The 15,354-nt window shown below is 40.6% G+C and overlaps 2 protein-coding genes across 2 annotated transcripts; one reads left to right on the forward strand and one right to left on the reverse strand.

Annotated features, from left to right (window-relative positions):
- Positions 1–2,396: 2,396 nt before the first annotated feature.
- On the forward strand, positions 2,397–9,646 carry LOC135481685 (tRNA-uridine aminocarboxypropyltransferase 1-like). The gene is made up of 5 exons (XM_064761361.1): positions 2,397–2,436; positions 3,987–4,194; positions 5,597–5,734; positions 7,489–7,951; positions 8,811–9,646. The coding sequence occupies exons 1-5, from the start codon at positions 2,426–2,428 to the stop codon at positions 9,044–9,046; spliced, it is 1,056 nt and encodes a 351-aa protein (XP_064617431.1). The 5' UTR covers positions 2,397–2,425; the 3' UTR covers positions 9,047–9,646.
- Positions 9,647–10,974: 1,328 nt separating this feature from the next.
- On the reverse strand, positions 10,975–15,148 carry LOC135481686 (kelch domain-containing protein 9-like). The gene is made up of 2 exons (XM_064761362.1): positions 14,988–15,148; positions 10,975–12,328 (listed from the first exon to the last, which is right to left on the reverse strand). The coding sequence occupies exon 2, from the start codon at positions 12,016–12,018 to the stop codon at positions 10,975–10,977; it is 1,044 nt and encodes a 347-aa protein (XP_064617432.1). The 5' UTR covers positions 12,019–12,328; positions 14,988–15,148.
- Between the last annotated feature and the right edge of the window lie 206 nt (positions 15,149–15,354).

Below are 15,354 nucleotides of genomic sequence, written 5' to 3' on the forward strand. Positions count from 1 at the left end.
CATCCGTGGTACGATTGGTCTATGTAGTTTATGGTTATGGTGCAATCTTTGGGTTTTTTCTCGTTTCGTCTCGCTTTAGGGTCGTTTGGGCTTGGCTCAGCATATTTGTGCATCACACGTGGAGATGTTCGTCAGTGACTTGCCAAAGCTTGATAGTTTTATCATGGGAACTCCGGTTTTCTGCACACAGAAAACCGATCGCAAACTGCGCGAGCAACCACACGAGTGTGGTCAACCGCTTAATTGTTAAGTACCAGAGTAAGTTATAAAAGTTAATTGTGGGAAACTCCATACTTTGCTTAAATGTAAAAAATCGTGTTAAAATAACTTTAAAAGATAATCATGTATCAAATTAAAGAGAATAATTACAGCACATGAAAATACAAGTACTCTGTTGAATTCAGCTATCACATGATGTTTTATGTGAAACAGAAATAGTAAAATTATATGAGCAAATGATCCAGAAGAAATCCACCCCATGATCCATGCTGCAAACGTGCTGCCGCTACTGAAGTTTTTACCAGCTTTTACCACATGGCCTTGTTACAGGGCTAATGTTATATTTGTTTTTTGACTTCAAGAAACTTTTTCTTTCTTTTTTAAATTTTGTAGTGGCCAACATATGTGAAGTGTCCTTCATTACAGCGTGAAGCATCAACCAAATAAATAAAATCTATATCAATATGTATATTCCTAACATTTTTAATTATACAATTAATTCTACATAGAACCGACACATAGATCTGTCTTCGTTCTAAATTGGTAAGTCTAATAGTCAGTACAGCCCAACTTAAATGTATGTCTTCTTTAACATTTTCATTTGAATTTTGTCAGAATTTCTGAATTAAGAAACACACGTTTCGCTCTGCAGATCTGCAAATTTAAGGGAACCAGTTAACAATAATGCAGTTAAAAGAAAAGACAACACTATAGACCAAACGTGTTATGTACGCACCAAAAGAAGTATAGCCCAGATGAAGTTAAAACAGCATAACGTTTTAATTGTGCAATGCTGCAGAACCGAGATATCGCAATTCAAAGTAAGCAAAATCCCACAAACTGAGACAACAGAAAGCGCCCCATGTTATCAGTTTTAACCAATCGGCCATCAGTTATTTCAATTACCCGAGGAAGAAACTGTTTCCGCTGACGTCACCTGAGCCCTGTTCTATCTTTTAACCATATGAACATGGGGTACGAGTGATGCGATCGCGTTTCCGTTTGATCGAACATGGAGAGTCCCATGGCCTCGATAGAATTCCTGAATAAATGTAGATTTATGAAGTTACCAAGTTTGACATAAAAAAAATATGTCTTTGGCCGTTTATTGGTCTGCTTCCATCACTCTTCCTTAATCCATAATGTGTTGTACAATGTATTTTAATTCTTTAAAACGCAAAACACACATTTATCTGATAAAAAACACCATAATGTGAGTAATTTTAGATGTAAAATGAACATTTACTGTAAGCCGGCGGCTCGTGTAAAATTATTTTGTATGTACGTGTGTAGGCCTATGTATATATATAACTCAATTCTCGCGTATACGCTACATACACGGCCTGTATATGTCAACTTTTTGTAAATATGTGCAAATATACATGTATATGTATCCTACAAAAGAATTGCCCACGTAAGAAAATGTACAAATGAACCGGGTCATATTTTATATACGAGAAAGTTGCCTCAGGGGAGATAATTAGGCGCGGCCCTATTCTTTTGCACAAACAACTTACACGTATATTAGTTCCAGATGTAACCTGCGAGATGTATACGGGAAAGGGGCCTGGTCAGTGTGTTCATCAACTGCATAAGTTAAACGAGTCCTCTCGCCACAATAGGGCTCAAATATTGGGGACGTGGTGTCATCTGTTGATTTAAACCAGTCCAGCAGCTGTAAAGTACGTGGCGGAAGTTTTGGTTGTTAGCCTCAGTGCGCATGTGGAAAGAGGCCATCAGGGAAGCACGTTGACGCGCAAACACAAATGACATCGAAGCAGTCGACTTATTCAGGTACTCGTTTGATAGGCAGTGGTTGGGGGTATGCTCATTGTATCGTCGGAGGCGGTCAGTTGTTTAGGTGTGTAGTGTGACCTGGGAATATATCACTGGTCTACGGCAGATCACGTAGACGCGCACACAGTAGACCACAGTGCGCCTTGCGAGTTGTGTGAATTCTCAGTGATGTGTATCTCACGTTATGATGTGATACTGGCGTAGTCGACTCCAGTTGAGTTAAAACAAACGTTGATTAAGGAGAAATTTTACGATTTGATAGTTAAAGGCCAGATCGAAAGTTGAGTCAAAAAGTATACAAGCCTAATGTCAAAAATAGTTGAAGAATTTGTGAGTTAAAACACAGGCCTAAAGCCACATCCAGACAATACAACATCTATCAACTTTTCTTGACTCAGCAGCAAGGTGAATGCTTTTGAGGTAAGTTAAATGTCCCTCCACACTACAAATCAGATAGGTCAGCATTGTCCAACAGTCATGTTGTATGTTGAACCATGTTGAGCTGTGTTTTGTTTTTTTTTTTGTCAAACTTTCCATAAATTGGAAGAAAATTCTCATCATACTCTTCTGTGCATGAGACTGGCGAACTTCTGGAAGAATGTTGTCGTGGGTTCATCGGCTCCGCTTATTGCAGTGGCCATACTCCTGTGTCAACAAAACTGTCTCATGATGAGACCAGTTTCTCTCTTTTGCCTTTGGTACCGACATTTGGTCTAGGTCACATACCGTAAAGACGGTCACATTATTTCTACATGCCCGTTGATTGGCTATATTCAACCAACTCGACTCATCTTGTTGATAAAAAATACACATGCACATTTCCGATTCAACAAAGTTGGATGGTGTTGAGCGTTGTTGAACGGAATTGAAGAGCCCGTTCAGACTACTGTTGAGTCAACAAAGGTTGTGTGATGTTGGGTAGTCTGGACGGTTCTTTAGTATCGATCAAACCAGATCAGTCTGTCATTCTCTAAACACATGTAGCTCTGTGGGGCTATGGTTATATAGGTGTGTCTTTATAGAAAGATAAGGTGGGAACAAAAGTTTTGTTGATTTTAGAAATAATGCTTTGCACGCTGAGTTACACGATTTTCTGTACATCATCGTGTTCTGAGAGTTCACCAGTGGTGTATCAGAAATATTCACAATATGGACAGAATCCATCAAAATGCCGCCATGTAGATTGTAGTGATTTACACAGCGAGATTCTTTTCTGTCCTCTTTGTCTTATAATATAACCTACATCATATTGTGGGATGGTTACAGAGAGAAGATAATGGCACTCTGCTCAGATAAGTCCGTGATGACGTTTAGATGGACTCTGTCCACCTTGCAGATAATTCCGAGAGGCTGCTGGCGGCACAAGACTCGCAGGACGCCACAAAATACAAGTTAATGGAGAATTAAGGGACAAATAGTATCTCCATGCTGAACGCCCACTGACCAACTGAATAAGCTCTCAAATCCAGCTCTTGTTTGTTAGTCTGTGGCATTAAGTCAAGGAGGATATCAAGTCTGTCAGCCCCTCTCTTGGTCTGTGATGTTTTTAGTTTCTAACACTAACTGCTCCAAATGTTATCAGACTGTGGTAAGCTTTTCTGTGCAGGTTCATTTTCTGTATATTTTATACATATCTCTGATGGGTGGCATACACACTGCATAGGCCTACTTCTCAGAGTTTCACTGTTGAAAACATTATAGCTGCTGTCACTGTGTCAAGGGAAGTCATTCAAAAGCGGCCTTGTTTGCTTTTATTGATCTTGGTTGGCTTCTGTGCATTAACAGTTTTAAATATTGTCTGATTTTGATAGATTTTTGTGTTCAGATTCACTTTCTCAAGAACAATGTCAGGTTCATCAACCATGGCAGCTTTGCTCCATGCATTGCATGTAGTTTTGCATCTTTAGCACAGGTTATAAAGTTGTTGAATTAGCATAATTACTGATATTTGCATATTTTTCATGTCACAGTTTTGAACCACCAATCAGCATGACTTGTGAAGACGCCAGTGATCGCCATGACAACGAGTTTCATTCTCTGAGAACTCAGCCCAGAGAATTCCTGGATCAGATCAAGGGGAGATCACTCTGTCCAAAATGTGGAAAATCTAGGAAGTTTTATTGTTACACTTGCTATATCCTCATGGAAGATGTCAAAACAAAGTTAAAACAAGTAAAGGTAATGTTACGTTTGAATATAATTAATGACATGTGTTTTCTTAGGGTTTTATATAGTAAAGGTACAATGTGACCTCCCACTGTTATGCTGGTCTCGGGCGTATAAGTGAAATATTCTTGAGTACGGCGTAAAACACCAATCAAATAAATAAATAAATAAATACATATACGTACAATATTACCTATACATGGGGGGGCCTGGGTGGCCTAATGGTCAGCCTAGTGCACTACTGTGACCCAAAAGCCTCTCGCTAATGCGATCGCTATGAGCTGATGTCCAGCCCGTGCTGGCTTCCTCTCCAGTTCTACATGGAAAGGATTGTCAGCAGCTTGTGGTCCTCTTTCCTCCCACCATAGGGCTGATGGTCTGTTAGGAACCAGCGGACGGTCGTGAGGTTCCCACGGGCTCTGCCCACTTTCCTCCCACCAAAGTGCTGATGGTTGTGGGTTTCCTACGGGCTCTGCCCATTTTCCTCCCACCATAGTGCTGATAGTTGTGGAGTTCCTACGGGCTCTGCCCAGTTTCCTCCCACCATAGAACTAATGGCTGTGGGTTTCCTACGGGCTCTGCCCGTTTTCCTCCCACCATAAAACTAATGGTTGTGGGGTTCCTACGGGTTCTGCCGACTTTCCTTCCACCACAGGGCTGATGGTCGTGGGGTTTCCACGGGCTCTGCCCAGTTTCCTCCCACCATAATGCTGGCTGTGGTTGGATATGTGAAATGTTCTTGAGTACGGTGTAAAACACCAACCAAGTAAATAAATAAAAATATGTGGACATGTTGGTATAATGAGGAGAGAATGGTTGTATTATTCTATATCTTAGTAACGTTGAATGTACGTGAGACCTAAGAGTGTCCTTTAGCAACGTGCGGATGGTCATGGGGTTCCCCCGGGCTCTGCCCAGTTTCCTCCCACAATAATGCTGGCTGCCGCTGTACAAGTGAAGTACTCTTGATTACAGAGTAAAACATTAATCAAATAAATAAGTAATGTTGGACATATCCATTTGCCACAAAATTTCCTTTTCTGCCAATTATTCTGCGGGTTTCCACTAGTATGTTGATTAGTATAGTTGTAACAGTTTTTGCAGGCCTTTTCTAAAACTCTGCCAGAGGTATATTGACAAGAACCCCGTATTTCTTTGTGTTATATGTTACCATTTGTGTTATATGTGACCATTTGTGTTATATGTGTTATATGTGACCATTTGTGTTATATGTGACCATTTGCAGGCTGTCACACAGTTGTCACTTCTCTGGTTTTACTCTCTATGCTGTAGGCGTGTAAATGTATTTGTTTAATTTTAAAAACTAAAGCAATAAATATGAAAAATAAAGCAATATATGAACAAATTTGCCCATACAGTGTTTTGAATGTGCTCATTTGCTGTATTCTTACAGCTACCGGTTAAAGTGGATATCATCAAGCATCCAAATGAGGTGGATGGCAAGAGTACAGCTCCTCACGCCAGAGTTATCTCCCCTGATGATGTGACCATCTACACATACCCTTGTATTCCTGATTACGACAAGGAGAAGGTGGGTGTGTCCTATCTAGTTGTGCAGTCTGTTGACAGGGGCTTATCAAATTATGTCATTGTGACATTTGTGTCGGAGAATAAGAAAAAATCTCAGTTTTCGGCATCAACAAAGAAAATTTTAGTATTCTCACATGCAAACCCAGGCCCTCCCCCCGGACCCTCCCCCCCAGACCACTCAGCCTCACTCACTACTTCTGTATTACGATTTGATATTTTAGAACAAAAATAACTCAACACTTGACCAAGTGTATTTATGCATTAATATAGTATCCCATATAAACTTTATAAAAGCATAACTCTTTATTTCTGTGATGTTGGATAACCAAAATATCGCAGTTCAAGGAAAGGAAATTTGTACAAATGGTGAAAATCAAAAGCGCTGCCATGTTATCAGTTTTAACCAATCAGGCATGAGTTATTTCCATGACCTCAGAGGGTGACTGTTTCCACTGACATCACTCGAACCCTGTTTTGCCTTTTAACCGTTTCCTCGAGGGGTGTCAGTGATGTACAGTGGTGTTTCTGGTGTCTCAAAGATGATGTAACCCCAGGATCTTGCTAGAATTCCAGATTGAAAGTTAATTTATAGAAGTACCAAGTACATCACAACAAAATGAACACGGTTGTTAAGTTCTTTTTCCACCCAAAACAACTAAGGTTAAATTAGTTGTTGGCTTTTCTCTTAAAATATAGTTGGGATATTTTGATGCAGATGCAAGGTAGTTTTCGCTCAGAACTGGAAAAGTTCTGTAATTCTCATTAAAGAAACATGCATGTAAGGATTTTACTTCGGTTAAACTTTGCTTCACGCGGAAAAGCTGTCACATAGTGTGATATATTGTCTTGACTACTCTTAAATCTTCAACCTCCAAAGCGTTTTTTCAATGCAATTTATGCATACAATTATTATGAAAATGATGTGAAACTAAAAATGATTTGTGGGTGTCGCTTAAGGTACAAGCTTCGTAAAACTCTGCAGGTTAGCTCTCTACACCCCACAGCTTCTGAAAAAAAAAGACCCTGAAAAATTAGGGTCGTCCAGTGAGAATAGATCAAAATTAATGACCTCCCTTGTCACTGTGACGGTAGCTGTAATGTTTTCAGGGGTAAATTTATGAGATGTGGGACCTCACCTCCTGAAGTAGGCCAATGATGTGGGCATGCTGGGTATTCTACGTCACAACACTGGCAACTGTATCCTAGGCAACAGACTTTAGAAAAAACATAACATGGACATTGAGAATAGCAGATCTTAGATGAAGTTTGTGTTTTTCAGCTTATGTAGAATATACATATTTGGTTAAGTTTACAGACTTTGTACATGTTCAGTACAGTACTAGTATATTCATGAGGCAACTTTTCTCCAAATGGTGTAAGAATTATAAAACATTATAGCTGAACTTTTCAAATCATTTTGTAAAATTGAAGTCTCTTTTGGGTGGAAGTTTGCAACTAACACATGCTACTTTATCCATGAAACCCACCATTGGCCATTTTTTACATGTTTGCAAGGTGTTTGTTCAAGCATATTCTGAAGGCATTATTTTGTGTACACCGATAAAGTTATTCTTTTTGTGAAACACTGACATTGACCAATCCAACCAATGTAATTTTGTCTCTAAAATCAAATTGAAAATGTGCATAAATTGCACTGAAAGTTGCTCATGTGCGAAAAGGTTGAAGAATCAGGCTAGATGTACAGACATGTTTTTGCATTTTATGCTAACAGATAAACTTTGCTGTTACATTTAGGTGATTCTAGTGTTTCCCAGTGAGGAATCTGTAACCTTGAATCAGCTGAAGGTACCTAAAATACAGGTGGAGAAATCTGTGAACAGTTCGATCAGCACAAGTGAAACAGACCGAAACTCAGTCGTGGCACATCAAGTTTTAAATGAAACGTCTGACGAGAGAAAATCTACTGGTGTGCATCAGGACTGCAAAACAGAACCTGACTTGAATGATTTTTGTAGCCAAAGTGATTGTGATCGAAAGCGGAAAGCATCAATATCCGCAATTGAAGGTTGTGGACACGATAGCGAAGAGAAACAAATAAAGCTGGATGAAAGAGGCGGTAGAGCAAAGGTCATAGGTCACGGAGCAGAGTTTGACAATTCGGATGTGTCACAGTGTCATCCATCCTTTGATCGGGTCATCTTTATCGACAGCACATGGCTGCAATCTAAGAAGATTTTCAGCGATGAGAGACTGAAAGGTTTGTGGTGGTGAATTTTTATGAAAATGTATGAAAATAAAACTTTTGTGGGAAGGGGCCTCCATGGGTGAGGAGGTTAGTATACTAACATGCCACAGTGCCTCAAGAGCCTCTCCTCAGTGCAGTCCCTTTCAGATTAGGTCCATCTCATGCTGGCTGCCTGCCTCTCGAGTCATGTGGGAAGGTCTGCTATCAACCTGCGGATGGTCATGGGTTTCCTCCCCCCATACTGCTGGCCGCCGCCTTAAAAGTGAATTATCCTTGAGTACGACATAAAAAAACTAATCAGATAGATAAATAAATAATTTGTGGTAAATGTGGACCGCCCCGGCACTTTTTCCTGTTGGAAACTTATTTACAAGCTCAGAATGCCTTGAAAAACTGGAAAAATAAAAAAAAAAAGTATCAATATCAGACTTATTTTTTCAACGTAAAACTGGATTTTCAGTTTTGTTTTTTATTCCATTTTGGATTTTTTAGTGCTGGGCTGCTTGCATTACAAAAAATAAATTTGATGTCACTAACACAATAAACAAATAATTTACAAGTACATAGGGGCCTCCGTGGCTCAGTCGGTTAGCGCGCTAGCGCAGCGTAATGACCCAGAAGCCTCTCACCAATGCGGTCGCTGTGAGTTCAAGTCCAGCTCATGCTGGCTTCCTCTCCGGCCGTAAGTGGGAAGGTCTGCCAGCAACCTGCGGATGGTCGTGGGTTTCCCCCGGGCTCTGCCCAGTTTCCTCCCACCATAATGCTGGCCGCCGTCGTATAAGTGAAATAAGTGAGTACGGCGTAAAACACCAATCAAATAAATAAATAAATAAATACAAGTACATAAATAAATCCTTGTTTCCGCCCTCAGGTATACGACAGGTGGAGATCAAGACAAGGCTGACCAAGTACTGGCGACCGCAAGGCAACCACCCAGACACCTATTTGGCGACTATCGAGGCCATATACTACTTTTGTGTGGACTTTCATAAAGTGTTTATTTCAGACGATTATGCAGGAGACTATGATAATCTGCTCTTCTTCTTTCTTTATACATACGACAAAGTGAAGTTATCCAAGAACAGCAAAAAAGCATGCAAAAGATAGGGAAACTACGTTAGGAGTTTTTTTGTGGGCGGGGTGTGTGTGTTCTAGTCATTCCATTTGTGTCATTCCCAGTATCCTTTAGCGTAGTATTTCATGCCTATCCATGGCTACATGTGAGGACAATTTCTGTGTTATAATATAGCATAGTTCGTAGAGCGTCCGCTTCGGGGGTGGTAGATCTGGGGTTAATCCTGGGTCGGGTCACACCTACGACTTTAAAAAAGAGGAAGTCGCATTAAGGAGATAGTGAAATGGCAGGTTGACTCTATCAGTACAATGGCTCGGGAAGGTGGGCTTACTTGCCTTTGGTAAGTCGTCTCAGTGAAGCAGCTCCAGGTAAAAGAACGGTGGAAATCGGTCCTGTAATAAGGAGGCACATTATATGCACTCCAAGGACTCTTTCGTCGTCATATGACTGAACAATTGTTAAGTGCAACATTAAACTCCAAGTACGCACTCACCATAGTTTTATTTTTTGCTCAACAATATCAGATTCGCAAAGCAGTAAAGATTGTAATTCAGAAGACTTCTGTGTACGTTTCTCAATAATTTCAGTTGACGTCTTCAGAATTCCATGGACAGGATGGCTTGATCATCAAACGTTGTTATCAGGCAGGAGGATGCATTGTAGTACTGAAGAGCCAATTGCACAGTTTGCATTTTGTGTTGTGCACAAGGTGCAAGTTCAATTCAAGCCTTGGATGGCAATAAGCAGTTGAAGGCACTAGTTTAAAGGCTGTTTTTACTAGTTTCAGATCACCAATACAGAATACAGTGAAAACCCAACTTTGAGAAGCTCGTCAGTTGCCCTGTTTACTTGCCAAAAGGCGAGTGGTTTACTCTGGTTTTTCATCCATGAAACTGAGTGAAATATTCTTAATGTCAATGTGTGAACTCTTAATGCAACAGATAACACAACTCACCATAACACAGCAAAACCTGTGGATGGTGGTAGGTTTCCAACTTATTCTGCCTGGTTTCCTCCCGCCATAATGCTGGACGTCATTGTATAGGTGAAATATTCTTGAGTAGGGCGCAAAACACCAATCAAATAAATAAATAAAAAATAAGACAGCAAAGAAAGGAAATAAAGAGTTTTCATTGTTCGCAGAACATTTAATAAATAAGGCAGTTAACAAATAAATGAATTGTAAAACAAATTCTGTAATACGTATGCTGTAAATGTGAAGACCTTTATCTGAATTTTTGATCAATTTAAGCTGAATTTTATACTTAACATAAAATATAATCCATTTTGTAAAAAAATACGTTTATTACAATATGTACATATACAAGACAAGTTAGATACTGCTAACCATTTTATCACAGTTGACAGATCACAGAACTGAAAATCAGTATAACAGGGAGTTCAGTATAAAGCTATCAGCAGGTATCTCCAATCTAACGTTGACCTACACTGAGCCTCCGTGGCTCAGTTGGTTAGCGCGCCAGCACAGCATAATGACCTAGGAGTCTCTCACCAATGCGGTTGCTGTGAGTTCAAGTCCAGTTCATGCTGGCTTCCTCTCCGATCGTAAGTGGGAAGGTCCGACAGCAACCTGTGGATTGTCGTGGGTTTCCCCCGGGCTCTGCCCGGTTTGCTCCCATCATAATGCTGGCCGCCGTGGTATAAGTGAAATATTCTTGAGTATGGCGTGAAATGCCAATCAAATAAATAAATAAAATAACTGTTTTTTTGTTTGTTTGATTGGTGTTTTAGGCCTTAGTCAACTCCGCCTACGACTGCTTTGTGCGCGATGCCCCAGGATTGTATACATGCAGTTGTTGTCATTATTTATTCTGTACACCAAAGATTTCCACATGTACATAAAGGAGGATGCCATGTAAAGTTCAGTGTATGACAGATTTATCACCTCTATCTCCACACACTTCTTCACAACCTGCCAGTCATCACCTCTATATCGTGGTCAGCTAATGGTCAGCTCTCTTACATCTCCACATACTTGTCCACGGCCTGTCAGTCCTCCATGTAAAAGGACACGATTCCCATCAGTGCAGCACACATGGCCTGCACGCCCTAAGCTCTGCCCTCGAACAGCAAACCACTGGACACTGGGCTTGATGGTGACCAGGTACATCTCCCCTACAGGCTCACGGATGCGCCCATCAAAAGTCTCCCCTCCGTGAACAAAAATAAACCCAGGCCCAGAGAGAGCGATGTGATTTTTCCGACCACACGGGACTTTAGTCAGTGGTGTGCAAAGGAAGTTTGACAGTTTGGAGAAAATTGGGCCAGAGGATGGAGGGAATGACGACGGTGAAAATCGCAACAGCCTCTCTAACAGCTGATCACCGCGTCCGCCGATGATGTACGCTGCGTTCCCCACAATGTTTGTTGTATGGCCAGATCTGGAAGACACTGAGCTGGTGTAGTTACAATACTTACACACTCTCTTCTCCACGTCACATGACAAAATGTAGGCGTCACCATGGCAACGCTGCATGTGAAGCCCGCCTTCGCGCCCTATCACGAGAATTTCTCCTGAGGCTAACAACGAAGCTGTGTGTGCACTAAGGCCACCTTGATCAGAGAAGCCGAGGACTTGCGGCATAGTCCACTTTCGTTTATCTGTATCATATATGTACACAGCACTTGTGCGGACTTTACCATCCCATCCTCCGATCAAAACAATGTAGCGGTTTTCAATCACAACACAAGCATGATGGCTAAGTGCAGGACTTCCTGCCTCCTGAATTTCTATCCATTCCGACGTCGACATGTTGTAACTGTGGAATTTATTTGACGGAGTAGGAGAGCTCTTTTCTTCAACTCCTCCATGAAGATATAAAACGTCGCCCAATATGCAACCTGCATGAAATGCAATCAGTGGACCAGCTGCAAGCGCCTCCCACTTGACTGTCTGCATGACCTCTGCATTGTGTTTTACAGCTGCAGTATGGTGCACTTTGAGGGTGCGGTCACTGTTTCTGATTTTAAGCCTTGCTGCCATAGATACATGTAGATGGCCCACTGACAACTATTTTGTGAAACGCGTAATTTCACCACGAATCTGTGTCGGTTAAAGTTACGAAGTTGCTTAACATCAGGCACATGTCCACAACTTGCCTGAGCTTTGATTCACACGATTCTGAAGTTTCATCTTCGCAATGTACAAGGCGTCTACACCCGCTGCACGAGCACCGTACTCCTCCGTTATATTCCTCTACGTTAATTAACCAATGTCATACACCTGACCCTCAGAGGCTGCACTGATTTCCTTCTGACTAGAATACATCTGCCATGTATTCTGTTACATTAGCCTGTAGAAACAGTAAAAATGAAAAGTAATGTTACAAACAACTGCTTTCAGTGGCATTTAGAGGTTGGTAAGTTAATACACTAACAAGATGGATATGCAACTTCTTGGTTTATTAACATGTTTTGAAGTATAATTTTCGTCCATGACTAACCTGCTCAGTTATCCCGATTCTGAGAGTTCTGTTGATTTTAGAAACGTCTTTTTAGGTTTGCTTGGAACATGCAATGATGCTCTATGAGAAAATTGTAAATTTCAGCATCAAAAGTAGTATTTTGTGACATTTATTTGCCTCTAAAAATGCACTTTTGTGGGTGAAATTTTAGGGTAGTTACTGATAACATAGTCACTTGATAACGATGTTAGTAACTACATTGAAACGTTGTGTTAATAAACCAAGAAGTTCTATACCCACAAGGAACATTGTGTTTGTTTTTACAAATGTGCAAAATTTTTCATTACACAGACAGTAACAAGACATGAATGTGATGGTTCACCTCAATACATAAATCAATACAGCCTTGCAGGAGGCACATGAATGCGAAGGTTCACCTTGATACATAAATCAATACAGCCGTGCAGGAGGCACATGAATGCGAAGGTTCACCTCGATACATAAATCAATACAGCCGTGCAGGAGGCACATGAATGCAAAGGTTCACCTCAATACATAAATCAATACAGCCATGCAGGAGGCACACAAATGCAAAGGTTCACCTCAATACATAAATCAATACAGCCGTGCAGGAGGCACACAAATGCGAAGGTTCACCTCGATACATAAATCAATACAGCCATGCAGGAGGCACATGAATGCAAAGGTTCACCTCAATACATAAATCAATACAGCCATGAAGGAGGCACACAAATGCAAAGGTTCACCTCAATACATAAATCAATACAGCCGTGCGGGAGGCACACGAATGCAAAGGTTCACCTCAATACATAATTTACTTTTTGGAGATCACTCTTTTCCCATTTACCTTCGTGCCGGATAACACAGTAGCTATGAATGAATTTTGTGATCTATGGTAATTAACCCAGACACAGGGCATCAAGGACAAAACATCAAGGACAAAACATCAAGGACGGGACATCCCTCTCGAGCTTCATGCCATTACGGGCAAAATGTGTAAACCCTGAGGTACCCCTTACTAACATCTTACATTGTGATCGGGATTCCAATTCACATCCGACTTACCCGGTGATCAATTAGCAATTTATTAAGACGATTAATTAACAAACATGCATGTCATGAACAAAGGAATATACCCACAGTGATATTGTGCTTTTGATACATGTATGTAAAACCTGAGCTCAATACATGCAGAACTTTTTCAGATATCGCCCATTTAACCAGGTCATATCAATCACCATGCAAGAGTTGTTTCCCCTTAGTGCTTCATTTCTGATTGAGGAGTTGAAAGAGAAACCTGGAAATTAGTGAAATTTCATGAAATTGACTACCATGAGTACATTTTCTCTGCAAATGCATGATAATTTTTTTGTTTCAGTTGGTTCAATTCTAATGCAAAGTGACTCGTCTTCCAAAGAGCTGCACCAAAGCTCTGTAAAGCAAATTCCATAGATACACAAATAACTAAATTCTCTTCAAGTGACTTATTTATCTGATTGGTATTTTTCACCGTATCTCAGAATCTTTCGGTTATACGACGGTAGCCACCTTTAGGCGGGAGGAAGCTGGACAAAACCCGAGGGAACCCAGCATCCTTTCTCTAGTCCGAGTACACTGACTGTTGGTTGAGAAATATTTGGATATGACATATGCATGGCTGCTTAGCCTAAAGTCAGAAACCAGCACATTTGACTAAATGGTGTGGAACAGGTAGCTGCCCAAATACCCACTCCACCTACCTCTAGCTGGTCAAATCCACGTCGTATCATCTCCCCTTTCAACTGCCACACAAAATTTTGCAATGATAATCCAATAAAGTATTGTTTTACGCATAAAATGCCTCCACGCCATACCGTTCCCAGTGACTTGAACACCACTGTCATTTGCCTCGTTGTTTGACTGGTCACATGAATCGTCACCAACAGTCAAACTTACAGACTCCATAATGTGAAGTTGACTTAAGCTAAGATAGTGCAAAATCATTATACTACATATAACCCAATTCTAAAATCTTAAAAATTGTGTTTGCAAAAATAATGCATGAGACTAAGGTTATCGGTACAAAAAAAAGTCTGCTTTTGGGCACTTTCCTAAAGTTGTATTCACCTATTTTAAATACATGGTGGCCATCCTGAAAATAGGATGTTGCCACATGACCTTTATCATTACAAAAGTTTGTGTGGCAACTGGAAGGGGACATGTTACAAGGTGGATTTGACCAGGTAGACTACCTGTTCCACGAAATTTAACCCAATGCCCTGGTCTCTGACTTTAGGCTGGGCAGCCATGAATATGGCGTAGCCAAATGTTTCTCAACTTTAAAAAGTTGTTGACTTCAAAAAGTTTATGAACAAATATACTCATATCACTGCAATACGGGTGTATAAAACTGTTACACAACTGTTTCACCAACAACAAACGAGTAAATGGGCATAGTTTTGTCAATGGAAGTTTTAAATGAAATCTATGGCAAGCTCGATAGAGCTATTTGTTGGCACAAAGTATTAACGTAAGAAAATTCCTATACCTGCGAGTTGTATGAAGACAGTGAAAAATGAAAGCTGTGAACAGTTAGACCTTCCTTCCTGAGATCTGTCTTGGAGAGTTTTGGAGATTGTGAGATGAGTTTCTTGATCATGCGTCTCTTCTTAAATGTCTGTTCATCAAGTTAGTGGTCCTGTTACTACCAGAAATCTGAAACAGTATTCGAAAACAAATGGGTAAGACAATATATTTATTTATATATTACTCAAGAATAATTCACTTATTATCACATTTTGGTTTGAGGAAACCAGGGTAGAGCGTTGGAGAAACCCATGACCATCAGCAGTTTGCCGACAGACCTTCCGACGTAGAACCAGTATGACCCGGACTTGAACTCACGATGATTACAT

The sequence above is a fragment of the Liolophura sinensis genome, unplaced genomic scaffold, assembly GCF_032854445.1.
Source record: "Liolophura sinensis isolate JHLJ2023 unplaced genomic scaffold, CUHK_Ljap_v2 scaffold_503, whole genome shotgun sequence".
Classification (NCBI taxonomy): domain Eukaryota; kingdom Metazoa; phylum Mollusca; class Polyplacophora; order Chitonida; family Chitonidae; genus Liolophura; species Liolophura sinensis.

What these genes read in the sequence shown, in the direction of transcription:
- LOC135481686 (XM_064761362.1), bottom strand. Translation starts at nt 12,018, where the DNA reads ATGGCAGCAAGGCTTAAAATCAGAAACAGTGACCGCACCCTCAAAGTG.
- LOC135481685 (XM_064761361.1), top strand. An exon ending in CAAAGTTAAAACAAGTAAAG is followed by an intron (nt 4,195 to 5,596) that starts GTAATGTTACGT and finishes GTATTCTTACAG; the next exon opens with CTACCGGTTAAAGTGGATAT. An exon ending in CTGATTACGACAAGGAGAAG is followed by an intron (nt 5,735 to 7,488) that starts GTGGGTGTGTCC and finishes TGTTACATTTAG; the next exon opens with GTGATTCTAGTGTTTCCCAG.